The sequence below is a fragment of the Anomalospiza imberbis genome, chromosome 2 (assembly GCF_031753505.1).
Source record: "Anomalospiza imberbis isolate Cuckoo-Finch-1a 21T00152 chromosome 2, ASM3175350v1, whole genome shotgun sequence".
Lineage (NCBI taxonomy): Eukaryota > Metazoa > Chordata > Aves > Passeriformes > Viduidae > Anomalospiza > Anomalospiza imberbis.
The window spans coordinates 61341536-61367450 of NC_089682.1; the positions used below are offsets into that span (position 1 = coordinate 61341536).

The window sequence follows — 25915 nt, forward strand, 5'->3', positions numbered from 1 at the left end:
CACATTGAAAATCAGAAGCCAAGAATAATTTTCCACAGAAGAAAGTGACTATTATTTTTGCAAGGAAAATAATCTACCCAATTAATGATTTTCCTAGCAGTTTTCTGTAAGACATAAGTGTGGCACTTCTGGCCACTTTAAACTTACTTCCTTTGGAGACTAAGGTAAGTAATTACTTGTTTATAAGCTGACAAGAAGTCTAAATCAATACAAAGAAAGATAAGCATTAAAATAGGCCTAACAAACAAAAGGATGATGTCCCGTTCAAGAAAACTGTGACCATTCACAAACAAAACCAAGAAACTACCTAAATACAGCATCCCAGTTGAGTTGCTTTCCTTGTTTAGAATCAGAATTCCGGTCCAACTGGAGAACTGTTTCAGAATCACGGAGAAGTCGCTTGAAATTTTCAATTTCCTTCTGAAAATTTATTACAAGAAGAATATTTTATGATTCCCTTCATTGCTATTTGAGGTACACTGCCCAAAAGAAAACTTGTTACCTTTCGCTCCACAGCTTTCTCATTTTCAAGGCGACGACAACAAACCAGTAGATCGTGTAATGCAAGACTCATGGTTCAGCTTAAAGAAGAGTAATTTGTATCTGCACACAGAAGAAATGGATAAAAGCAGTAATTATTCACCACACAGCCAAGTAAAAAAATGTCTACTGAAAGTCCAGTATCAAACAGAACCACGATGTTCAATGTTTCACTGAAAAGCTCATTTGCGGCTGGGTCAGTCTTATTGGTTGAAAACTCAAGCATGCTTGTTTCATGCCAAGAATGTGATCTGTTCCCACAGACAAGAGTCACAGAATAACTGCAGAGAACCCCGTCACATAACTCTGACTTCCTCCCTTTCTATGAGTGCTGAGTAGGGCTGGGCAGACAGTTGGGAGGACAATAAGAATGACAGAGCTAAGTACATTCTGGCAAGTGGCACTAACTTTCAGTAGCTCTCTTAACCTGATACTGCCAGAAGGCAGCACTTGGAAAATGCTCTCACACATTGTACATTTTCAAATATGCTCTATCTATTGACAAATCCCCAGGGACTCAACATGTCAAAGGATGATTAAGTATCAGTCATATGAAAAACCAACTTTTTCCTTCTGTGATCACTTAAAAGCATGCTTCTTCTTCTACAGAGGTTGGAATTAGCTAGACCTTGCATTACATAAAATTACGATGCTGCAGATCACAACCACGGCATTCTGTTTAAATCCCATGCTTCTACTTTTACACCCTTAAAGCAGACCCAAGAGAAACCCTGTTTGGAAAAGACATCACACAAGCTGGAAGTAACTCCAAACACATGCTGCTGGATGTAATAAGCAAGGGAGAACAGGCATTCATGATGCACAACACTGCATTTTGAGTGCTTACATGACAATATAATAGCCATTTAAATAAGCAAAACTTTAAGTATCTACTGTCTTAGACTGCATTTATTTCCTTTCGCTTCAATCAAGATCAGAGATTCGGTGACTGATAGATGTGTATGAAAAATAATACATTTTAAGTGTGAAGGCTGCCTGTACTGTACAACTGCACTTATTTAAATTAAGTGTTCCTTTACTAAATTCAAGAACCATGGAATATCCTGAGTTAGAAGGGACACACAAGGATCCCCTATGTCCTATTCCTGGCCCTGTGCAGGACACAAGAATCACATCATATGCCTAAAAGCGTTGACCAAACAGCTCTTGCACTCCGGCAGGTCGGCGCTGTGAGCTCTTCGCAGGGGAGCCTGCGGCAATGCTCAACCACTCTCTGTTCCTCTGGGGGTTGGGCAGCGGAACAAAGAACAACCCCACCCAGCAGACTTGACAACCTTTTTAAACACCAGTGGCTTCTGATGTGCTTGATCGAAAACTGCGGCAACAGGGCTCGCCTGCTGCCAACAACCGTAACAGCAGCATTGAAAAATTCCCAAGAACGAACCCAGGAACTACTCCTCTTCTGACTACACAGTTTTCCAACACCCACATGACGGCCACCTTCACGCGCTACATGAGTGACACATGGGAAGGCAGGCGCCCCAAATACCAAGAATGGCGGAGAGAGGAGCTGGCTGAGGCGCTGCGAGGTGCCCCGGCACAGGCACACACGCAGCGCCGAGCGGCAGCTCCGGTCGCCGGCAACGCCGGGCCGCCGCCCCCCGCGCCGGCGCCCGCAGCCCGCGAGCCGGCCCTCAGCACCCACAGCCGGGGCCGGGGCCGGGGCCGGGGCCGGGGCCGGGGCCGGGGCCGGGGCCGCGGCCGCACCCGCCCCGCCCGGGCCCGGCCCCTCACCTCGGCCGGGGCGCAGGCAGCCCCGCTCCCGGCGGCGCGGAGCGGAGCGGAGCGGGGCTCACGTGTGGACCTGGAAGCGGATGAGCGGCCGCGGCGGGTTCCGGCGGAAGGGGCCGGGCGCGGCGCTGGCTGGCGGAGTTTCCGCGCCTTCGCCTGGGTGGCGGGGCGGCCGGCTGCGCTCGGGGAGCTGCGCCCGCCCGTGCCCCGCTCCGTCTCGGGCCATGCTGCTGCCGTCCGACGTGGCCCGGCTGGTGCTGGGTGAGTGAGCCGGGAGGGACGGAGGGATGCGTGGGTGAGGCGCGGAGCACCGGCCGCGCCGGGACGGCTCTGCCGGGCATTGTCAGCCGCCCGAGGCGCGGCAGAACGCAGCCGGCTTCGCACTTGACCCTCGGCAGCGTCTCTTGGTCCCCCCAGGCTGGGATTGTCACTGCCGGGGCTTAGACCGGGCAGCTCCTGGGCTGGCCCCCGCCGCCCTCCGGCCCGGCCTCTGCCGGGGAGCGACCGCAGCTCGCTTCTGAGGGATTCGGGTCCTGAGGGACCAGGCCGCTCCCCAGCCGTGCCTTGGGCTCGGGTTCTTCACGAGTCCGAGGAAACGTGGTGGTCTCCGGTGCCCACCTGCAGACTGAGAGCTGCTGAGCGGTGCTTAAACAGTTCCTGATTACAGGAATCCAAGGATGACTCGAAATCCCAGGGAAGGCTGCGTTAAGGGTCAGATGGTTTTTCTTTTCGGCCATGTTTCGCTCAGCTTTGAGGGTGCACTAAAAGTTCAGGCGTGATCGGAGTCTATGGAAAGCACTGCCTAAGTGTGTTCGGGACACTGGTAGCAGACAGTGAATTTTTAAAATTACTTTATGCTGTGGATTATTTGGATCCTGCCAAAGGTGGGAGCAAGTCGACGGTGAGCGAAAATATGACTCGCATATTTCAGTCCCACACGTAGTAAGTACTTATTGGCACAGGTTGCCAAGATTTCCTGGCAGCTTGCCCTGTGAAATTCAGTTTTCAGTTGTTCACAGTCTTTTAAAATCCAAAGCCATTAAAACTGAATCTTTTCTTCAGTGTTCCCTCAGCACAATTTATTTTAAAATACTACCTGAAATGTTGCTTGGTACTGCGTTGAGAAAAAGGCTAGTGAGAGATGCAATTTTTTTATTACTATGAAGTAACAGGATTTTTAGAAACTCCATGGGCTGTAAAAGAAGATTTGAATTCATGCAAGTGAGATCTCTCAATGCACTCTTCCAAACAAGATTGGTGAAGTTACAAGTTTCTAGGTAGAATGCTTTTCTTATGTGCTTACCAGAGACCTGAAGATGTAGCGCACAATCTCGGCATCCTGTGCACTGAGAATGATCCATCCTATCTTGTGTCTGTTGTGGCGTGGAGCGTGCATCATGTCTGGAAAACCTTGAGCAGCCTTAGGTTGTAGAACAGGACATTCCGTGTAACCATTTCTATTCTCTAACAGGGATTCCTCTTCTGTGAGACATCTCTGAATTTCAGTGGGTAAATAGACTTCCCAGTGCAAACTCTTCCATCTTTCTCCTCCTAGCCCCCCACAAAATCTTTCTGGTGCTGTGAAGGTTGATGAATATTTGTTAAAGAAATAAAACTAAAATTATAAGCTGAGCTCACACACAGGATAGTGCATAAGAACATATATATTTTCCTATTTGATAGAGTGAATGTGTACTATGGGTTAGACATTTCTTAAGGTAGAACAAAATATTGAAGAATTTCCATATGTTCAAAACATACATCACCTTTTATGCCTTTGATTTTGGCAAACTTAGGGATCACATACTCCTATGTCATTATACAGTGTGTGCAGAGGCACTTTGGGCCAGCTGCACAGGCAGTTTTAGCCTTTGGAATGCTTTATTACCAGGAAATTTGTGTATGTCAAATGTGCCCTTACGCAAACATTCAGTCATCCCTTATGATACTGTAGTAGTAGGTTCAAGAAAGAAAAATAGCAACTTTTTGTGTAAGTGTTCAAGTAAGTTTGATTGTAAGAGCAGTCATACCAGCACAGATCAGAGCTCCACCGAGCCTAATACCCTGTCTTCCAGCCTGGACCACAGTGAGATATCATCATGTGTATGAGAAATACACGTTCAGCCACTTGTGGCTTGAGATTTTTCTAGAAAAATGTAATTGAAAAATTAAAAATTAAATAGGATACTTCTTTCCTTTCCACAAGCACTGCTGTTTTCTGTCAGATAGGCCTGCTCATACACTGTGATTAAATTCACATGAACAAGGCTTGCATGTTGGAAATACTATTTGTTTTCTTCAGCTGTACTCGGATCTGCTGAAAGATATTTGTTTTCATTTAAACTTAAAGGGCACATTTTTCTGCAGGCGTTCATGAATGGAGGTAGAACATTTTGGGGGTCCATTGAAATAGATAATGTATATATCCTGCATTGTATAACTGGGCACATGATTTATCTTATCCTTAAAACATTCCATTCTAAGCTCTGCTAAGAGCAAGAAAGAAGACACGTTTTCTCTGTGGTTCTTTATTCTAGAATTCTTCATTCAGATTGGTCTATTTCTATCTTTTAGTGTTTAAGGTGTTTGAAGATTAAAGCAGGGTTAAAATGTTTAATTAAAGCAGAACATATTTGATGAAAAGAAAACTTTGTCAGCTCATTTTCTGTGATGGTAACTACTGAGTCTTAGGGTGTAGAGAGCAAAATTTGCATCTGGTACATCTATCCTAAATGAAAATTACTGTGAGTGGGGGTGGGAACCTTTTTCTTTTACTCACTTTTGTACAATGCCAGTATTTCTAATAAATCTTTTCTACTATTGCAGCAACTGTACTGGTTTTACCTATTTTGAAGTAGTACAATATGTGGAGAATTACTCTTATACAGCAATGCATTTCATTAACAAAATATTGTAGATTTCCATTGAAGTATCAAATAGGGCTGGTTCAGCCCATATGAGGGTTTGTTTGTCAGCCTTCTGAGCTGAGAACTTTTGGTTTTTTGTGTGTAAAGATAAACTAAAATTTGTTCATATTGCCTCACTTCCAGTCTTGAGTACTTTGAAAATATGGTGTAATTCCAATCTATATTTTTTTTCTCTTTTGGGTTTTAACTGTTAAATATCTGGTAGGAATGTATGTATTTTCAAAATAATGTCACTTTCCTTTTATTACATAGAAATTTTTATCCGATTATTCCAATACTGTATTCAGATTTGATAATTAGTGAGCAGAAGTAATGAATGAAATAGCAAAATTTTCCATCTGATTTGTTGCAGGCTATTTGCAACAGGAAAATCTTCAAGCTACCTGCCATCAATTTATTCTGGAAAGCTCAGATTTGAAAGAATATGCAGAGCACTGTACAGAAGATGGTTTTATTCCAGCCTGCTTGCTGGTGAGTTTGTATTTGCAAAGCAGAAAGTTACATTGTCTTGCATCCATGGAAAACAATATCGGGGATTTCTCAATGTAACAATTAATTCTCAAATGCTGCTTAAAATGTTTGATATTTGATCTGTTTAGTGTTTTTTCATCTTGTGATATTAGCAGTTATTCAGTTTCTAGTATTTAAGCTTACTAAGAAACATTTAAGTGTGAAATATGCAAATTGGTTTCAGCATATTATGCTTAGTCTGCCTTACAGGTTGATTTATGGAATGGTGTTGTCACAAGGGTTTTATTGATTTTAGGGCTACTTTTGTAATTTACTAAGATCACTTTCCTATTCTATACATGGCAGCCAGTAATTTTCCATTTCAGGTACATTGTAAATATTTAGGTAAGGCACCTCAGATTTATTTTACTGGCAAAAGTTGTGTTCAGCCTTCTCTCTGTTCAGTATCATCTGCATTGTTCTGGGTGAAAGGTAGGATTTTGGGTGTGCATAAATAGAGTGTAGCCACATCTATAGATGCATGTGTAGAGTTCTAGAGCATAATTAGATAAGTTTGCATTTTAAACAAATTTTTATTTAAACAATTATACAAAATTGAATTTTTACTATACTGTGTAAATCACAGGGTTTAGGTATTGCTGTGTATCAAACTTTTAGTGTTTATGTGTGTGTCCTCTTCATGTTTTCTGTTTCATTCTTCTAGTATAGCAGTTAATTTCATTGTCTGGGACTTTGTCCACAGTATTCAACATTCGTGGAAGTTTTTTCTGAGATCCAAGGTGCACCTTCTTGATGCACCTTTTCAAAACAAACTATTGAATTTATTTTATTTACAAGTGCTCAGTCATCTGCACTTTGGTGGTAGGGAGCTGAGAACCAAGCTATGGCCAGCAAAAATTAGAAAACCTATAAAAATGTAGATAGGTTATCCAGATTAATAAAGCTTTTTTATAATCATCCTTTTCTCAGTAGAAATGTTTTTCCTATTGTTCACATAAAAGTGCTATTATAGTATCTAAGACAAAATTCTTACTGCAGCTCAAATACTTACAATAAAGGGCTGTATTTGTCATATCTTGTAGAGTTCCCACTAGTAAACAAGAGAGGAAGGTGCACAATAGTGGTAACTTTAAAATTTTAATTATCTTTTTGTCACCTAAAAGAGCAGGACAAGTAAACATGATAAGGAGGTTAATTCTGTGTGATTGTTAAAAATTTTGCTTCAGATAGGTTCCTTCACATTTCCATCTTAGTGCGTGTTGTTTTCCAGCATGATACATACTCATTAGTCTGTAACTGCTCATCACTAACAGTCTAATGAGCATCATGCTGTTCATTATCTAATTTTCATGGTTTTATTCAATAATAAGAAAAGGTGAGTGAAGGTCAGACAGCTCTAACTACCAGTGTTGTGCCTTGAGATAGAGTACTTCACATTTTGGGTACATAAGAGGATTTTGTTCCATTGATTGCTCTCTACCAAGTCCAGTCCCTTATACTGAGGGTCAGCATGATGTAGACTGTTAAAGAGCTCCTTAAATATGACGTGCTACAGCAGAGGAAGTAGAAGTTATTAGTGAAAATTCTAAGATCAGTTGGTTTTTTTTTTCCAGTCGCTGTGTGGAAAAAACTTGACAACAATTCTTAATGAATACGTAGCCATGAAAACAAAAGGTAAGCCTTCAGAATGAGGTATTGTTTTATTTTTATTTATCTGTTGTGAACTCCTTGAACTCCTTTGAGGAAGAGGTGTATGGTCTTAGAGTAATCCCCCATTTAGGCTACAGTTTGAAGGTTACCATATTATGTAGCCAACAGCCACTACATCTAGTGAGCAAAGGTAATTGATTATCTTAGTTTGCATATGCCAGCATATATTTTCACTTCAAATGTGAGCATTTTTATATCTCAAAAGCATAGAGATATAATAAAATGTGCAAAATGTATGGGTTTATGCTTGTGAGATTATACTGTTTATTGTTTATACTATCAGTAGGAGGGGAAGGTGCTTATCTCTCTGGTGACCAGCAACAGAATGTGAGAAAAATGAAATGCTGTGTCAGGAGAAGTTCAAATTGGATCTTAGGAAAGGATTCTTCACTGAGAGGGTGGTCAGTCTCTGGAACAGGCTACCCAGGGAAGTGGTCATGGCACTGAGCCCTCTCAGAGTTCAAGGAGAATCTGGACAATGCTTTTAGTCATGTGGTTTAGAGTTAGGTAGCCCAGTGAGGAGCAGGGAGTTGGGCTCAATGATCCTTATGAATCCCTTCCAACCTAAGGTATTCTGTGATTCCATGAAATAATCAGGAGGAGTCCTATGGTATGAAATATTTCTTGTCTCATTTTTAAGACTAACTAAAATAGTTTCAGAACTACTTAATATTTTGTATGAATACTGTAGGCAGAGCTAGAGCATTTGCTGGTTTTGAAATTAGTTATCAAGCTTCTGAATGTTTCCAAATCTTAAAGGTTTTGGTATCTGTTGTATGATCATATTTTAATGGTGCTTGGTATTAAAAATCATACAGGGAACATTTCTGAGCATTTTTTTCCTTTCACACTAGGTTTGACAGAAATGGTAACCAAGACACAGATGTACTTCCTTCAAAATGCTTTGTACTTGGCATCTTGAAAAACTTAGTAAATTGAATTGTTTGCTTATCTTTTCCATCACACTTCTGATGTTTGGTGCTTCAAAAAGACCAAATGTTTTTACCTGTTTATGTAATATCATAAAATAAACTATTACTTTTAAAGGCCTGTCTGCCAGGTTGTGATTTTCAGAGGCACAAAAGTGACTTGGGAATATGAATACCATTTCCAGAAGTGAGTTGGGGGGGTTAGCATGAGGTAGGTCAGCATTTGTTTGCTGAGGAGTCAACACCATGTGCAAATTCCAGCAAGAATTATAGTCATTAATTCAGTTTCATCAAGGCTTCTAAACCAGAACTGTATCCATATCAATCAAAATTCTTTTAAGTAGGAGGCTCTCTAATTAATAGACTATTAAGAAGGCAGCTAGACATCTAAAGTTAGATGATGTCTGAAACACTCCATAATAATTATTTTGTTTGTGATTTTACTTTTCTATCATCATTTATATGTTTTGGGCATCACTTTGTTTTTATGGTTCATTTTAGAAACAACAAATGAAGTTCCAGCAATGATGTCATCTCTGTGGAAAAAATTAGACTATACACTTTCTCAGATCAGGTAATGTAGTTTTGAAATCAAGAAAGTAATATTTCACTCTAAAAGTGAGTCCCTGTGTTGACCAACTCCCCTTATCATTGTAGGAGAATGGTTTAGCTCTCTGTTTCCTTTGAGAGAAAGTGAAAAAGATGGGTATGTTAGAGTTGATAGTTGAGCAGACATTTGAAGATTTTAAGGAGGGGCTAGCAAATAAAGGAGGGCATTAGTGTGAGCATGTAGTCTTCCTGTAATAAAACAATACACTGTGACTCATTTAGAATCTGATACCTTTGTGGTTTCTTGATCAAAAATGAAACAGTAAGCTTCACTTGAAGGATCTGTGATGATTGTTGGAAAGAATAAAAAGAGCAAGCAATGGATTTTTCTGAAGGAATATGCGGTTAGGATAAGACTGACTTTAACCATGTGATAGGTAGTGTCACACTCTGTAGCTGAGTGCTTCCATTATGCTCCATTAATTTCTGTCACTTGCTTTATTTTTTAGGAGCATGCAGAATTCAGATTTCAGATTTTCTTCTAACCAGAGGAGTAAGTAACCGAGTCAATTCCATGGGATCAGTAGGTTTTATGTTAAAATTATCTGTTTTGGCAAAAAATAGGGGCCTTCTGCAGCCATCAGTAATGCATGTCTGTTGTCTTCATTGTGGTCTGTGGATTACTGTAATGCTCAGGAAAGGAAAATAAGAAAAGCTGAACTTTTTGCAAGGGGCATAAATTCTCTATTAGAGAATCTTCTCAGCTGAAAAAACTTTTTTAGAGGTTTACATGGTTAAAAGGTTTAAAAACTGCTGCTTCACTCCTGAAACTGCTGACTTAATTTGTGCTTCATAGATGAACTGAAACCATAGCTGGTGTAATTGTAATGCAGTTGGATTTCTGTAGAAGGGGAACATAAAATCATATTACAGTCTTGTAGCATTTGTCATATATACAAACATATATCCAGCCAAAATATAAAAACATACTTGCTGTATCTAAAGTTGTTTATTTCATTGCAAAAGCTGAAAATGAACTATCAACAAAGAAAAATTGGTTTACTTGAAAATAAGTTTTTCTCTGTAGTATTTTTACTGTATAAGAAAAGAGAGTGTGAGATACAGATAGTGATTGTTCCCAGATTTGAGATTCACTGGATTGGGTGGTGTTCCATTGCTTATTTTTTTTTAACAGATTTTGTGTGAATATCAGTAATTTTTAGAAATTCCTTTATCATATGTTTTCATCTTGTCTTTATTTCCAGTACGTACAAGAAGTGGAATTGTAGAAATGAAAAGGCAGAGAATGCTTCAGCAGTCAGCTCCTGCAAACTCAGGACTGTTGTCGGTGGCCCATCAGTCAGGGCAACAGAATTCCTCTTGTTCTGTTGTACCTCCTCAAGTAATTCACAGGCCAACAATAAATCAAAGCATGCCGCAGGCAAGACTGAGTACATTGTTTGTGAACCAGTCACAAGCTCAAGAAAACAGGATCAACAGTAAGTTGCAAAAATTTTTAAACCTTATTTTTCTGTGAAAAATCTGTGGATGTTGATGGAAGTTTTCTAAAATCAGGGCTAATCATCTTCCACCAAAAAGTTCCGGAAAATTCATGCTTTGTTCCCCAGCTCTCACTGGTTCAGGTGATTAAAAGAAAATAAGTGCAACAAGTACTCAAAAAAGAGATGGCTCTTGCATACTTGCTTACCGATGTGAGTTCAGAAATCAGAAATGCATTAATTTGTGGTTATTCTGTTCTGTGCTCTCACCCTTACCCAAATAACTTGTTTCATCAGATAGGGATGATCCACATTAAGTGGATGTCTATTTTGGGGTATGTTTAAAAGGACTGGTCCTCATTTCCATGGTAATACCAAATTCTTTTGTATGACTTCCCAGGAATTGATTGGAACATAGTAAGCAATGTGTAGATCTTGTAGTGCTTTAACAGGGTCACTGGAAAATGTATTGGCATCATGACTTCTATTTTTGTTTGTTTTTCTCTATAAAGCAGGAGGTCTCATACACATTCAAGTTCCAACATCACAAGAACGAAAGCTTCATTCAAACTTGCTTTCTCCAGGAAGGCGAAAAAGGTAAACAGGGATGTGGGTTTGGTTTTAGGTGGTATTTTTGTTTAATTGTTTAGAAATGAGAGAGTGTTCTAACATTTAGTGTAAATTTTCTTCAATGATGGAGTGTTTCAAATGTAAGATCTGTGGAGAGGGGCCAGTGTTTGATGTTTCACAGAGGAAAGGAAAATCAAAGAGCTTAACAGTAGACTGATAGGAGGCTACTCAGGCTTCTTTGTGTACACTCTGTCTTTACTCCACTATTAGACATAGGCAAATAATCTTGGAGCTGAGACTTGGTATTCCTTCCAAAATGTCCTTTTCAATTATGAGAATTCTTAATACTGATAAAAATGTGCATTTAACTTCATAAAACTATTAAATTGAGTAAATTTCATCAGAAAAATATTAATATTTGCACTAGAAGTTTTTCACAAAACTTCTCTTACACTAGGTTTTGCATTTTTTATTCTCTGATTCAAATGTCCATTTTCCCCAAGTCTTTCCCAATCTGTCTTGATTTTTTTAAATGTAATTTTAGTGCACTGCCAATAGATGTTTTCAGAACCTTCACTGTCTCCTATAAAAAGATTAATTTTCCTATTTATCAAATAAATTCTTACAGAACTTAAGATTTGTTTTCTTCTTTGAAAATAAGTGCTCCTTGAGAAGTCTTTGTTTTCAGTGGTAATGCCCAAATCTGATTGTGAGTTGCAGTTTACTAGTACCAGTCTAACTGGTGCCACCAGTTAGAGTACATGTAGTGGAGGGGCAGTAAATGCAGAATAGTGGGCATGGAGTTCAGTTTGCCATTGTGCCATTTCCCTACAATCTCTAAATTTATAACTTCTGTAAAGGCAGACACAACAATAAGAGATGATAAAACAGATATCAGCTTTTACTGCATTTTGAATATGTAGTTAATTTTCTGATGATTAAGATCTTTTGTTTGCTAAAAGGGAAGAGAAGCACTTGATTTACTCGCCATTAGGTCTACTGTTTGCAATTTTCTCATAAACTACATCATAAATTTCCTGGTATGTTTCAGTGAATCTCAGAAGAGGAAAAGTGTTGCAACATCTGGACCTCTTTCAGCAACTAGAAGCTCTCAAGACTCTGAAGAAGCAGTAGTAGAAAAAGAAAGTGAGCCCCTAGAAGAGTTAATTGATGGTAACTTCCCAGTGAGTATATGCCTACAGAAGGTATTTAGACTTAAGAAACAAAGTCAAACTCCAAAGAACTAGTCTTTAACATGTTGTTCTTCCTGGTTTTTACAGAAATTACTTTTAGAAGATAAATGTATTAGTTTGTATTTGAGCTAGCTCTTGTGTGTACTAAATTCATAAAGTTGACATGGCTATGTAGAGTTTTGTTTTTCTTGGTTTATTTGCTTTGCTACGATACCTGTAGGCTGTCAGAACACAGTAATTCTTCAGAGAATGAAAACCAGAAGGCACAACAAGCCTTGCTGTACTTTAAGAGAGTAGAAGTACAGGAATGTTTTAAGTTGATTTTCATAGCAATGTAGTGCAGTCACAGATGACTCTGTTATAAAAGTCCTCTCTCTTTGAATTGATTTTTTAATTATTTTTTATCTGTTAGTCAGAAATTTGTGCTCCTTTTCTAGTGATGTTAAAAATAGTAACCTGACCACTTCAAAATTGTTTTCCAGCAACTGGTTATTGAAAATGCCAGAGAAAAAATATTGAGCAACAAATCTCTTCAGGAAAAGCTCGCTGAAAACATTAACAAAATCCTGGGGAGGTAATAAAAGGAACCTCTGAACTTCTTATATTTTCTTATTTGATTTATTTTTGAGTTTTGAACTAATGACATACATGTTGCAGTGATGGCAGTGTTGCTCAGGCCCCTAAACAGACAGACAGTGGTCCCACAGAACAGGAGACTTCAATTGATGAAATCCTTGGACTTCAGGTAGGTGTAGATTGACCTTTTCACTTTGTTTTTAGGACCAGGCATGTGAGAATGATCAGTTATGGGAACTGTGCTGAACCTCTGACATCTGAGGATATTCTCTCCTCTTCCTACCCTTCCTTTTTTGTTTCTGTTTGCCAGCACAGCTGAGCCTCCCTGATGCTCCCCTCTGTGCCGGGGCAGCTCCGCAGCTTCCCTTGCAGAGGTGTGAACTCTGACCTTGTGTGGTGCTGGGCAGGCTCGAGGAACTGAGCTGACAGACACTGGCGTTCTGCAGGAGCTCATTTTGTGCCAGTTTAGCATTCTGAATTCATTCCCAGTGCCTGTCCAAGGCAGCATAAGCATGCAGCAGGGTCGAAGCCAAGGGAGTGGGATTGTTTCTGGCAGTAATTAGCTGGTAACCCTACACTCAGACTGGATTTAAGATCTGTGTCCTAGGCACCAGCTGCCTGCTTCTCACTCAATCTTTTGTACCAGTAATTGGCTACCAGTTTTTGACTGGGGATCTAATCAATAGCCTTAGAGAAGAAAAAAGAATTTAAAATACCTTGCTGTCTGTAAATACATTTAATCTGATCTGATTTTGTGATTTGCTCAAAGATAAGCATGGATCATTTAGTGTTGCAAGAGAAATTATTTTTGGAGCCTAAATAATGGTGCTTTTTCTTCAAATTTAGTCTTTTCTTGCTTTTGGAGGAAATGTGTGTTCTGCTTCTACAAACTAAACATAATTATAGTATTCTCCTTTCATTTTTCTGTAAGTCTCAAGCTGGCAATCACAGAATTGAAAAGGATTTTAATGAGGGAAATTTCACAGCCCTCATGAGAAAGACAGGAGAGTAGAGGCAGTTCCCTGTTTATGAAGTAGAGGTGTCTGGTTTATAAATACTATTCTTCTGTTGCTTGGTGATTTTAGGTCAGTTGTTGTCAAAATACAGAGCTAAAAAGCTGTATTCCTTTCTTCTGAGCAGAAATAAAGCAACTTCATGGTTTGGTTGGAGTTGCTGATACAAAATCAAGGATATAACATGGAATATCCACCCTTAAAGGTGGAGAGATATATCAAAAAAGGTGGAGATATATATCAAAGGTGGAGAGTGCTTAGAGGGTCTCCAGAAAGGCAGGAGAAACATTGTCTTTAATTGCTTGAGTATGTACCAGATACTCATTTTATTCCTGGGCTGACACGGAACAAGAATTAGGAACCTTAGAGCACTGTCCCATGTAGCTGTGCTTTCCAAAATGCCTTCCACAAAGAAGTAGTTGGAGGCTATATTATAGAACATAAAATGGGTATATGGAATAAAACTTCCATTTAGTTAGTGTTGGCTTCTAGATATATAATATAATCAAACCTAAGAAATTAGGATTGATTTGGGGATGTTTTTTAGCAGTGGTTTGCTTGTACAGGCTCACACCATCCATACCACATGCATAAGCTTCCAGTGTAGCCTGAGATTTAGTCTTCCTTTTTGGTTAGTGCTGGCCATTATGTGGAGAATACTCCAGTACACACGTGGTGGGGGTGATGTCTGACAGACTCATTTGGATTTTGGAGAACCTTATTTCTTAAGCTTCAATCACTAAGATTTTTAACAGACATTAAATTTGTGGCAGAAATGTTCCCAGCATTAGTCTTTATGTTTCTGTGCTGAGCAGAAGTAATAGAACTAAGAACAATCTGAAAAGAAAACAATCCTTTTGTTTTGTTTTGTGTTTTTAAGTTATGGAAGTAACTGTCTAACAGTTCTGTATATCATGTCTTTTCTCAGGGTGAAATTCATATGTCAGAAGAGGCTATCCAGGACATTCTGGAACAGACAGAATCAGATCCAGCTTTCCAGGCTCTGTTTGACTGGTTTGATTATGGTAGGCTACATTGTACTCAGTTGTACTGTTACTGTAAAGCATCCTGAGTGGTGAGCTTTCCCAAGCATTGCTTGAAAAAGCAAAGGAATTCAGCAGGCCTCTTGCATGAGAAATGACATTGGTATGCCTTTATACAGAATTAGATTCTTAGATACATTTATACACAGCTATAAAATACAGCATTTTTCTGTGGCTGATATTCTGGGTTTGTGCGGTTTCAGTGATTGTTTTATTGCTATTATTTTAGACACTCCAGCTCTGAAGGATGATAGTTTATACTTGTTTGCTGTTGTAAAATTTTCAGGGGTATCCTCACATGAACCATAAAGAGATCTTTACACTGTGGTTCATTTAAAAGGTAGTGATGACATGAATGTGGAAAATGACATATTTATCCATTCTTCATGCTTTATTTTGAAAACAGGAAAGAGCAAGGTAAACAAGAACCTACCTGCTGGTATTTCTGGTCGGAATGGAGTTGAAAATGAAATCCTGGTGGCTGAGGATAGCCTGGAAACATTTGGAAGTTCTTTAGGAACAGAAGAAACTAACAGATGTATGGGTTTTTTTCTCTAAGATTTCTCTGTTAACTTTTCATTATGAAAATATTTTCTGACAATTTGCACATTTCAGAATTTTCTTTTTTCAGTGATAATATCCATGTGGACATTTACATTGCATGAACATACATATACAACTGGCCTGTTACAAAGTTTCAATCTATTACATTTAACAGTAGTCCCATCAATGTACTTAAAAGTTGTACTTGATATGCTCCTTAATGCAAGCAGACTATCAATAAATGGATACTTTGCAGTATCCATTGTGGAACACATAAACAGATTATTTTACATCTAACCATATTAATGTTTTATCTCTATTCTGTAATGTATCTGTCAATTAATACACAAAAAGAGTCTTATTCTGGACAAAGGGGATGTTAGTCTGTCTCCACCATTCTTAACAATAGTCCATGAGTAGCAGGTATTTAGTGAAAGTATATGAGAAATAGAGCCAAGAGATGGTTTTTGTGCTTCTGGAAATCTGATGTAGTGACCTGAGATATTTACATGTTATCTGTGTACTTAGTATAAAAGTACAAACTGATTTTTCAGATTATGTAGTGTGTGTATGTTTTTTATATATGTGCCACTCAACTTGAACATAAGGATGAGTAACATTATTCCCACTTAGTTTCATGGGAAATAGTTTTCCATTGAACTGATAATTATTTCTAAAACACTCTAAAAGGATCAGTTGTTCTAATAATTATGGAATTGGTTTATTCTATCTTTTGCAGGTGATAATTCTGGAGAACCACTATCCTGTAAAGGCTTTCAGTTAGGAGAAGCATCATGTGCCTTGAAGACCAGCATTAATGATGATGATATGGCTAAGAAAAATCCAGCCAGTGAAGAGCTGCATGGAAACTGTAGACCAAGGAAGCAGACTGAAGTACTTACAGCCATTTCCCCTGAACATATTAGAGAGCTTGAAATTGCTTTTGACTCGGTGTCTGATTTGACTGAACCTAACAAGAGGCAGAGTTCTGACAGCAAATGTAATGAACACTGCACAGACACTTACGTTACAAAAGAGTCATCTACATTAATATCTGAAAGTGAGAGTGCTATGGAAATTGAAAAAGGCCCACGAAGTGATAGTTCTCAAAGTAGTCCTAATTTAGAATATGTTCATCCTGCTACTCCACAGATTCCTTTGATTTCAGTGGCAGAGGATACTATAGCTGTTGAAAACAAAACTGATTCTGGAAGTAAATGTCAATTATCACCAGACACATCACTGTCTGAAAAAAGACTTCCTGGAAGCCCTTCTGATGGGAGCCCTGGCCACAGTGCCCTGCTGAATAAAAACAGCTCATCCATTTCTAGCCCATTAGCAGATGCAGGAAAACAACAGACAGTAACCAGTGATCCAGCTGCCTTGCCTGGTGTTTCACAGGAGAACTCCAGCCACCCCTCTAACCATCAGGACCAGAGCACACAGGCAGACTGTGCTGTGGGATCTGCGGTGGACATCACAGATCTTGACAAAACAGAATTGCAGCTTGAAGTTGTTGATACTTCTAACAAAACTTATTCAAATGATCAGCATACACTTGATAAGCCTTGTAAGAAAGCTTTTACCCTCCCTTCAGAACTGCCAAACACAAAAGGTACACAAGGAGAGATGCAAGAACCTTCATCTTCTACAAAAGTAGACACTGATAATTTATATTTCTCATCTGGTGATAATCCATCTACAAACATTTCTGTAGTATCCACTGAAAACAACCTTACTACCTCTGAAATAAGCCACTCTCCTCTCCCTGAAACTGCTTCCTCAGCAGAGGAGTCAGGTACTGAGGCCAAAAGTATAAGCAGTGTATCTTCTAGTAGTCAGCCAATGGATGTTGATCCTTCCAATATAATGTCCCTTAAGATCATCATCAGTGATGATCCATTTATTGCATCAGACACAGAGCTAAATAATGCTGTTTCCAGCATCACAGGAGAAAATTTGCCTACTATAATATTGTCATCTCCAGCCAAATCCCCAACCAAAACTGCAGGCTTGCCCAAATGTCTTACTTCAGAAGACACAGAAAAAAATGTGGATTCAGCTCTGGCAGAGCGGAATCTTCTTGTGCTTAGACCTAAGGATCCTGTGGTCACCTCAGTTAACACTCTGAATGAAGACTGCACTGGTTTTTCAGTTGCAAGTTCAACTCATCTTTCCAATGAAGCGGGATTTATACAGTTGATGCCAGCCACAAGCACAGCTTTTGGGAATTCAAGCAACCTTTACATAGCCACGTGTATGACTGATCCAGCAACCTTGGGTGCAGCTGTAACACCATCAAATGTAGTTGTATTGCCTGGCAGTTCTATGCCACTGGCTTCACAAGCTCCAACTGTACAACAGTTGCGGACTCCTCCCAGATCCAGCAATACATTTCCAGCAAACCAGACTGTCTCCCCAAACTTCCCACAGGGTAATCTCATTATTAGAAAAGTATTGAGAATGTGGTGTTTGTATGGTGGTCTTGTTATTTTTGTTTTTCCTCTAAGTGCATTAAAAGTAAACAATTTTTTAAACTGCTCTGTCTGCCACTTGAAACTGTCCAGGAGTTACTTTTTTTTTAGTATATTAGTTGCTAGTAGAAATGAAATAAAACTATGAGAAGTCATTGATCAGGCTGCTTTGAATTAAAAAAAAGCCTCATATTTCAGAAGCTTAACTGACACAATTTTAGCAGCATTATATGTAGGAATCATGTTTTGGTTTATATTGGAAAGAATTCCATTACTTTGGCTACATAAAACAGGTTTTTGTTTTAATAAGATTCCTGTTATAAATGGAATGCTCTATGTTATAGGTATCCATATTTTGTGTAGATAACGGTAGATGTATCTAGTCCTTCCCAAATAATTTCCATGGTTTTGTTTCATATTTCAAACCTAGTCTGCATGAGAAGTACATTTAAGTAAACATGAAAGTATAACATTATTTCTTTCCATGATTTAAAATTTCTACAAGCATACTTTATTACTACAGCAATAAAAATTTTGAGTGCTTTTTGAAATGAAAAAAACAGTTATAAACCACTTTAGTCACCATATTTAGATTTCTTTCAAAACCTAAGAACTTTTTTGCAGTTACCTTTGAATTTCTGTGTGTAGTCATTTCATTGAGGTCTGAGGCCAGTGCAGTCAGAGACCACGCAAGGTCTTAGGGTGACAGCCTTTTCTGCCAGTAGCATTTCTTTATGCATGCAACTCTTACCTTCAATGCTTTTTTTCATAGAGAGAGGCACAGTTTCCATTCACTTTTGAAAATATTCTTCCACTTTTCAAACAATGTGCTAGGATAGTTTCCATATTTTATAATTCCCATATATCTGACAGCTAAATAAGATATTTAATGTTACTTTTACTGGTTTTTATAAATCACTTCAATTTAAAGCTTAAACATTAAGATAGGATTATCATACTTTATTTTGAGCTACCTCTTACAAAGGAAAACAGATTTTAACTAAAGAATTCCTTATAAACTAAAAATAAAACTGGTGCTTACCCTGTTTTCTAGTAGTGAACTATAACAAAGGGCAGTGAAGTTTTTCTAAAATTCCAGAGCTTTTCTTGCCACAGGTTTTGACCATGCATAATTTTAAGGAATCCTGTCTTGAAGCTTTTCTTTTCACTGAAGTGTCTTGAGTTTCTGTACAATCTTAACACTTTGGTATTTTTTAGGTTCTGCCATTATAATTGCATCTCCAGTGCAGCCAGTTTTGCAAGGAATGGTGGGAATGATACCTCTCTCCGTAGTAGGACAAAACGGAAATACGTTCTCAGCACCTGCCTGCCAGGTAGCACATCACAAATGAGGATTTTCAGGATTAAAGCTGGAGTGATAAGAGGTGCTTTGGTAAACTGTAATAGAATATTTTGATTCTTTCAAGGTTCTTCACATGCCTGTGGCTAATCCAGTGTGCAATGGAAGTGTCCCAAAGCTTCCCATCCCTCCCAAATCACAGAAGATTCCTGGAGCAAGAAACAAGAATAATGCAGGTGCCTGCCTTGCATTCTTGAAAGGGGCAGAAGAATAGCAAAGGGTTCTAAGGACAAGTCAGTTCTAAGTAAAAAAAGTTTTATAAATGTCTCTGCTTCTATTCCCTGCTGGGCTGTCTTGAGAGAGGTCTGTGCCTGCAGTTAGTGATTCTTGTTTGCTCAGTTTACAAAGAACTACCAGCTTATAACATGCTTCCAGTTTTTGCATCAAGCTTATTTCCAAAATGTAATGTTTCAAGGCTTTCATGCAGTTTAAAAAGTTTACTTTTCTTTATGTTTCTGGTTATTTTTCACCTTGTTGGTTTTAAGTAGTTTACTGCTGTCGTTGGAACTGAGACACATAGTAATGAGGATATTAGAAGAGTCAGCAGTTCTATAAATGTATTAAGGAAAAATACTTATAAGAAGTGTTGCATGTTTATATAAAAAATGCACTCTACTATCTGTTTTCCTTTTGCCCTTTCAGGCAGATACCTCTGTATATTCTTTTCACTGAGACTTTGCTTCTTTAAATAGTTAATTGTAAAAAGACTGGAGTTATGTTCCTTTCTCAGTGTTGGAAAGGGGTAAAGAAAAATAAATGGAAATAGAAACATTGAGTTATAAAGACAACTTGTGCTTTAGCCTATCTGCATTTTAAAAAAAGAGTAGGCTTGCACATAAAAATGAAAATAGAATGAATTTTGAAATTAAGGTAAAAGCTAGGAGTGTATAGTAGTCTGCATTCTGGTTTGCTGATGGATAGCTGAGAGTTCCCTCTGTTAATTTCCTTCTACCTGGAAATCCCCAGGTGCATTTTTAAGTTCAGGATAGTTTGTTTTGTCCTGCCAGGGCTGTGTATTATCTAAGTGTAGACAGCAAGCTTCTTCTTTGTTCTTAGTTGGGGACCTTTGCTAGTCTACTAATTTGTAAAGTTTATGGTTACAAAATACTGTGGACTTTGTTGCTGGGTTTTTCTTTATTGGTTCTCTGTCAGGTGAAATGTCTTTGTACTAAAACTGTGAAATTATTTACCTATAATTCATTAATATTTCATCTGTTGTTCCAGGAAAACTGGTACCAAATGTAGCTGAGCCTTTGAACCATGCAAATCCTCGAACACAGAGGTCAGTAGTGCTAGGTATTGAAACTTGCTTTTTCCTGTTGTGAATTTCTTCATTCAGTATTGGTGAAGAGAGCACTTTTTTTTAGTAGTGGCATAAGCAGTACCCCCTTTCCTGCTGCCTGTCTGCTAGGAGTATCGATTCAGATGTGTGCTGGGACTGGTGCAGCCTGTGCTAGAATTGTCTTGTTACTGTTCTTGTGTTAATTTTGTACGGCTTTGTCTTCATTGTCTCCTGTCTCAATTGTCAAATAAAAATTGCTGGAGCAGAGTCTAAGCTAGGAGAATTGCCTACATTTACATTTACTGGGAGATTTAAATGACTAAAACCTTTGTTTTTTCTTTTCACATGAGTGGTATCCATGGTTTTGTAGTGTAGTCTCATTTCCTTTATCATTCTCTGACCCAGATCCAGTTGAGTTTATTAGACTGGGTTCTTCATCTGTATTTCAGCTGTGTAGATTAGAACTCTGCTTGCTCATTTAAAAAATGAGAACTGAATGCAAAGATGACAAGGACAACAGCATGCTAACTTCATGTTGATGAACAAAACTAAATTTCTAATTGGGGTAGGTACTAGTTTTCTGTTGGGCAAATGAGAGAAGGAAGCAAGGCTGCAGTAGTAACTCTCCTTACCATTAATGGACTTCTGAAAGGAAAGGATGTTGGAATGAGCAAAAGAGTTCAGGAGGAGATCAGAAGTTAAATTTAAATGTAAGAAGTGAAATTATATTTTATTGGAAAACTAGCACATACTTTAAAAAAACTACCTATTTAGAACTCGCTTAAAATGTTGGAAAAGTGGAGATAAAACAGGAACATTAAAGTCAACTCATTAAAAAATCCCAACCATATATTGAGTTATACCATATACATGCATGCAAAAAGTACTGATTGTTTTAAAGACCACAGAAGCGAGATCTTGGATAATACCACTTCAGTAATTCAAAATTGATCTCTAGATGTATGTTTTGCATAGCAAAGAGAGCAAAGTCTTTCCTGCAAAGGTGTGTAATTTATTTCCACTTTTTACCCTCTGTCTCATCTCAAATTTCCTGGAAAGAAAACAAACTGCTACCACTCAGACCTTTTCTACCATTTCAAAGGTACAAAAGTTAGCATCCCAAAATCTTGACTTTTCCTCTTAGAAATCATGGAGGTTTATGTGCATGGAGAAGGCTTTTAGGCATAAGTGAGAGATGCTGAAGCTTCTCTTGGAAATGCAGCATAAGCCAGGCAGAGGGCACAGACAGAACAGTGGTATGAGCTGACAGAGCAGAAGCATTTTTCTTTCCACAGTGCTGTGGTGGCTTTTTCACATGAATGAGGCTGGTTGTCAGGTGGAGAACACACCCCAGGGAGTTTGGATGTTGCTGTCCAGATGCCCACCAGCAGCTTTTTGTCGTGCTCAGTGTTCCACCATGCACAGCAAGTGCATTGGGAAGGGTACAAGGCATGCATGTGATTACATTGTCCAATATACTCTGGCAGCCTCTTGGGAATTTCAGCTCCAAGGATTACAGAGCTGTAAGTAGTATTCTGGGATGGACTGTCCTGTCATGAATGCACTCAGTTTCTTTTCCAAGTCAAGTAAGCTACCAGCATCCACAAATACCCCAAGGTAAAAAAGTTCCCAGGTTTAGTTACATGCAGTGTCCAGACCTCCTTGTTGTGCTTTGAACCTAATACCAGTGTTATTTCATGCCCTTAGTTTTTCTACTGGAAGATACAGCAGACTGTGTCCTTTTTGTGGGCTTTCTTCACAGAGCTCTGTTGCATTTCCCCTCAGTGATCTCTCTTTCCAGGCTGAAGAGCCCCGTGATACCTAATTGTTCAGTGTACGGACTCTGATTTTTCATACCACGAAAGCCTTCTCTGAGTTCTCTGCAGTTGTCATTCCTTACTCTTGGTCTTTATGTGTCGATAAAATACTTGTATTTAGGATGGAGAGAGCTTTTTAGAGGGATGGGTGGTGACTTCCAGCCAGCTGAAATTAACTTGCCTAGTAAGAATAAACATGTCAGTGAAATGTTTTCATCTCATTTTCAGGGCTGGAAATTGGGACAAGCTTACCAGTGCAGAACCAGGAAGGAAAGTGGAAGAGAACTTACCTGTTGCACCAGCAGAGAGCACAAGCTCAAATTCAAGACAGAGTGAGAGTCACAGGAGAGTGCTTTGCTTTGATAATGTCCTACCCAGTCCAGGAGGAAGCACCCAAATTCAGGCTCCTAAGAGTTCATTGCAGAAAGAAAGAAACGAAAGTCCTTTATTTGCTGTTGACTCTGCATCCTCCTCTGCTAAGGCACAGGTACCAAAGAGAGACAAAGACAAAACATTGCCCAGAATTCTGTGTAGGCCAGAAGTTGGTAGCAACAGAGGCACATCTGCAAAGGAGCCACAGCCTGAGCGGAAGGTGGCAACTGCAGGGCTTTCATTAGATCCCTTCCACAAGACAACAGCAAACAAAGAAAATGAGCTACGAAGGGACACTGATGAAAAGCAGAAGAGCCAGGACACTGCCAAACTCTCAAACGGCCAACAAAGCGTTGCCTTATGGAATGAGAAGACAGTTGCTTCAGTACAAGAGCCGAACAAAAAGCAGGGGTCGCTGTCAAATGGGGCTGGCAGCGGCAAATCATCGGTGTCTGTTTCTTTGTCCTCGAAGGAGCCGAAGCGAGAACCTGCTAAAGCTTCCGGCCAAGGCCTCAGCCTGTCCAGCCCATTTGGTAAACAGTGTGTGGAGATGCTGCAGGACATTCAGTGGCAAAGCCCTGCTGGAAAGGCAGTTGAGAACGGGGAACTGCCAGTACCCCGGACGCCGTCGGGAGTCGGGGACAGGCACACGGATGACACTACAGACAGCGTCCGCACCCCGACCTGCCGGCGCTTCAACGAGGACAGCACCACGCCCCGCATCATGGTGCCCCCCGCCACGCCGGACCTGCCCGCCTGCAGCCCGGCCAGCGAGACGGGCAGCGAGAACAGCGTCAGCATGGCCGCACACACCCTCATGATCCTGTCGCGGGCGGCCATCGCAAGGACTAGCGCTGCCACCCCCCTCAAGGATAACACCCAGCAGTTCAGGGCTTTGAGGAGCACCGTAAAGAAAAGGAAACTGGAGGACTTAAATGAGGGGGAGAGAAATTCCCGTTCTGCAAGTAGAAAAGACCTTCAGAGCTCTCCAACACCATCCAAAAAAAAGAAAATCAAGGCAAGTATAAACATCTACTTCTTCTAATTAAAATTCTCAATATGTATTAGGTATCTTCGTGTATACTGTTTGTAGTGGAATGGTTCAGAGATGCTAGTGCAAATCCCTGACATCCTATTTAGATTAGCCAGTTTTCCAACTTTGCCTCTTGAGCGTACTCTGAGCTAAGCTTTCTTAAGATTGGTTTAGTCTTCAGATACACACAAGTAACTCCTACTAACTCTCTAAATAGGCACCAATGACAATTACATTATTTCTCCTAAAATGTGAATGAGTTTCTAAATTCCAAGTTTTTAAGTGGAATGTAGGAATTAAGCCAAACTCATAGTAGGCCTTACTAGAATTCAGGCTGTTCTTGCATCCTTGTTTAGTACCATTAGTGATACTCCCAGTCTCTGTAGTGTGCAGCACTGTGCCTTTGACTTGAGGATTTAAAGGCAAATAGCCAAGGTATGCGACACAAAAAGGTATCTTTGGATGTAAATAACCAAAAAGGAGTCTAACTTGGTAATTCCCATACTTAGTTTTAGCATGCTCCTGAAACACCGAGACTGGAAAATGCTCCATTCCTTTGAGAGGGGGGCATATGTCAAGGGCACATGGCAGTGCCCGAGTTCTGGGGCAGATTGTTGCAGGAACAGATAACAGGTGGATGGAAGAATGAGGAAGAAAAGAATGCTTGCAGACTCTTCAGTGCCCCCAGGTTCTTTGTATTTAACACAATTGTTACTTTCCTCTCCTACAGAAAAAGAAGCTCCCAAATTCTTTTCCAGCAGGAATGGATGTGGACAAGTTCTTGTTGTCTTTGCATTACGATGAATGAACAAAAAGAAGTTGAAGTGAGGCCATCTGAAGCTCAGTGGAGCAGTGCTGAGGTTTTGCATGGGAAGAGAAGTTAACTCTAAAGGGCAAGTTGCACTTTCAGTGCACTGAAGTTTCACTTTATAGCAAAGTCGTGCTGATTCTGAAGCAGGTTGCAAAGTGTAAATATCATTGAGTTGGTATATGTTTATTTTTGAAAAAGCACTTGCATAATTGTAGAGCCATTTAAATTGCAAAACTGTAAATTTGTGTAAATGAAATGTAAGAAAGATTGTACATTTCCTGTTAGACCACGTTGTCTGTGTTCTGCTGCTTTCTCTACTTACTCCTCCGAAGCGCTCAGCCGGTCTGTGAAAAGGTGGTGTTTGTCATTCACCACTCTAAGATGGGGCAGCTACCTTGGCCACTTCTCATTGTTTTGTTGAATCTGAAAGTGACTTAAATATTCAGCTCTAAGTGGCTTGTGCTCACACTCTCTGGTTTCATAACTGTCAAACCCGTGTTTGTAAGGCTTTGAATGAAATAACAGAAATACATAAACATAAGGCCAGTAAAACCTCAAAAAGCATTTCTCATCTTGTGGAGCTTTTCCTAGCCAGTCATTCAGACACGAACTTTAATTTGGACAGGCCTTCTGTTTACAGTATTTGCTGCTGAATGTCATTCAAATGCAAAAGCTGTTTTTAAGCAACATAGTTTGTGTGGGGTCATGCCTAAGTATGAATACTTCAACTGAAGCAACAGCTAAACAAGAATTACACTGTGTTCTAATGCAAAAGTCAATTCCCTCACCTTTCATTTGTACTGCTGAGAAATTATACTATCTAACTCTTAAATTTTAGCCAGACATGGAAAAATTTGCATCTGATTTTTCTGTTTAACATAGAGGTTGTTATAGCTGTTATACAAACTCTCTCCAAAAGGGGTGCAGGAGGAGCTCAGCCTCCATTTTACTGAATGAGCACACCTTGCCCCAAAACTGTAGAATTTTCTTTACTGGTATTTCTTCCTTTGTTCTCAAATTGTTGACATCTTAAAAAAAAAAAATTGCAAGTTTTCTTGTAAGAGATCTGTACAGCAACAGGGCAATGTTTCAGATACAATATGAGAATTCCTAAGGAACCAAGATTATGCAGTAGATGTTTATATTAAACCCATCCAGTGACTAAATACTGCATAGCATTTACAGCTTGAATAAATATTTTTGTTTTAATAAAAAGTTGTGTTTCTTGCTTAATGTTTTTAAGTCCACTAAGAAGCTTTGCAGATACTGAATAGGAAAGTCCTGTAGGTCAGTTGTTTTTGAAGACAAAGAGTCCAATATCAAACACTAAGTTCTAATAGCAGTTGTCAGAGGGACTAGGGCAGGCAAGCACCAAAACTGTCTTAAGCATAAAATGCTTAATAGTGATGGTGACACTTAATATTAATTTGCTGTTTGAGACTGAAGGTAAC

The 25915-nt window shown here is 39.4% G+C and overlaps 2 protein-coding genes across 5 annotated transcripts in view; one reads left to right on the top strand and one right to left on the bottom strand.

The window, feature by feature from the left end:
• The window catches only part of ATM (ATM serine/threonine kinase), a 57717-nt gene extending 55352 nt beyond the window's left edge, over window positions 1-2365 (bottom strand). Inside the window, exons 1-3 of the mRNA XM_068181386.1 lie at window positions 2296-2365; window positions 503-603; window positions 308-420 (exon numbers count right to left, since the gene is read on the bottom strand). Of these exons, the coding sequence (XP_068037487.1) occupies window positions 308-420; window positions 503-574 (185 nt within the window). The 5' untranslated portion in view covers window positions 575-603; window positions 2296-2365. The remainder of the gene's footprint in view (window positions 1-307; window positions 421-502; window positions 604-2295) is intronic.
• NPAT (nuclear protein, coactivator of histone transcription) lies at window positions 2363-25679 on the top strand. Of its 4 annotated transcripts, none has more exons than XM_068181378.1 (18): window positions 2363-2553; window positions 5572-5690; window positions 7304-7364; window positions 8831-8903; window positions 9388-9431; window positions 10144-10377; window positions 10890-10974; window positions 11999-12152; window positions 12623-12714; window positions 12798-12885; window positions 14658-14754; window positions 15179-15310; window positions 16055-17749; window positions 19008-19123; window positions 19217-19325; window positions 20374-20431; window positions 22477-23638; window positions 24384-25679. In XM_068181378.1, exons 1-18 carry the CDS (start codon window positions 2376-2378, stop codon window positions 24459-24461), a joined length of 4575 nt encoding a protein of 1524 aa, XP_068037479.1. In that variant the 5' UTR covers window positions 2363-2375; the 3' UTR covers window positions 24462-25679. The 4 variants fall into 4 exon arrangements, with proteins under 4 accessions (XP_068037479.1, XP_068037480.1, XP_068037481.1 ...); XM_068181379.1 differs by having other exon boundaries at window positions 10893-10974; XM_068181380.1 differs by having other exon boundaries at window positions 2364-2553; window positions 11999-12131.
• Window positions 25680-25915: the final 236 nt, after the last annotated feature.

Excerpts from the sequence above, each read along its gene's own strand:
- NPAT (XM_068181378.1), top strand. The coding sequence starts at position 2,376 with ATGAGCGGCCGCGGCGGGTTCCGGCGGAAGGGGCCGGGCGCGGCGCTG. Across the intron at positions 2,554-5,571 it reads CGTGGCCCGGCTGGTGCTGG|GCTATTTGCAACAGGAAAAT; the intron begins GTGAGTGAGCCG and ends GATTTGTTGCAG. Across the intron at positions 12,715-12,797 it reads ATTAACAAAATCCTGGGGAG|TGATGGCAGTGTTGCTCAGG; the intron begins GTAATAAAAGGA and ends TACATGTTGCAG.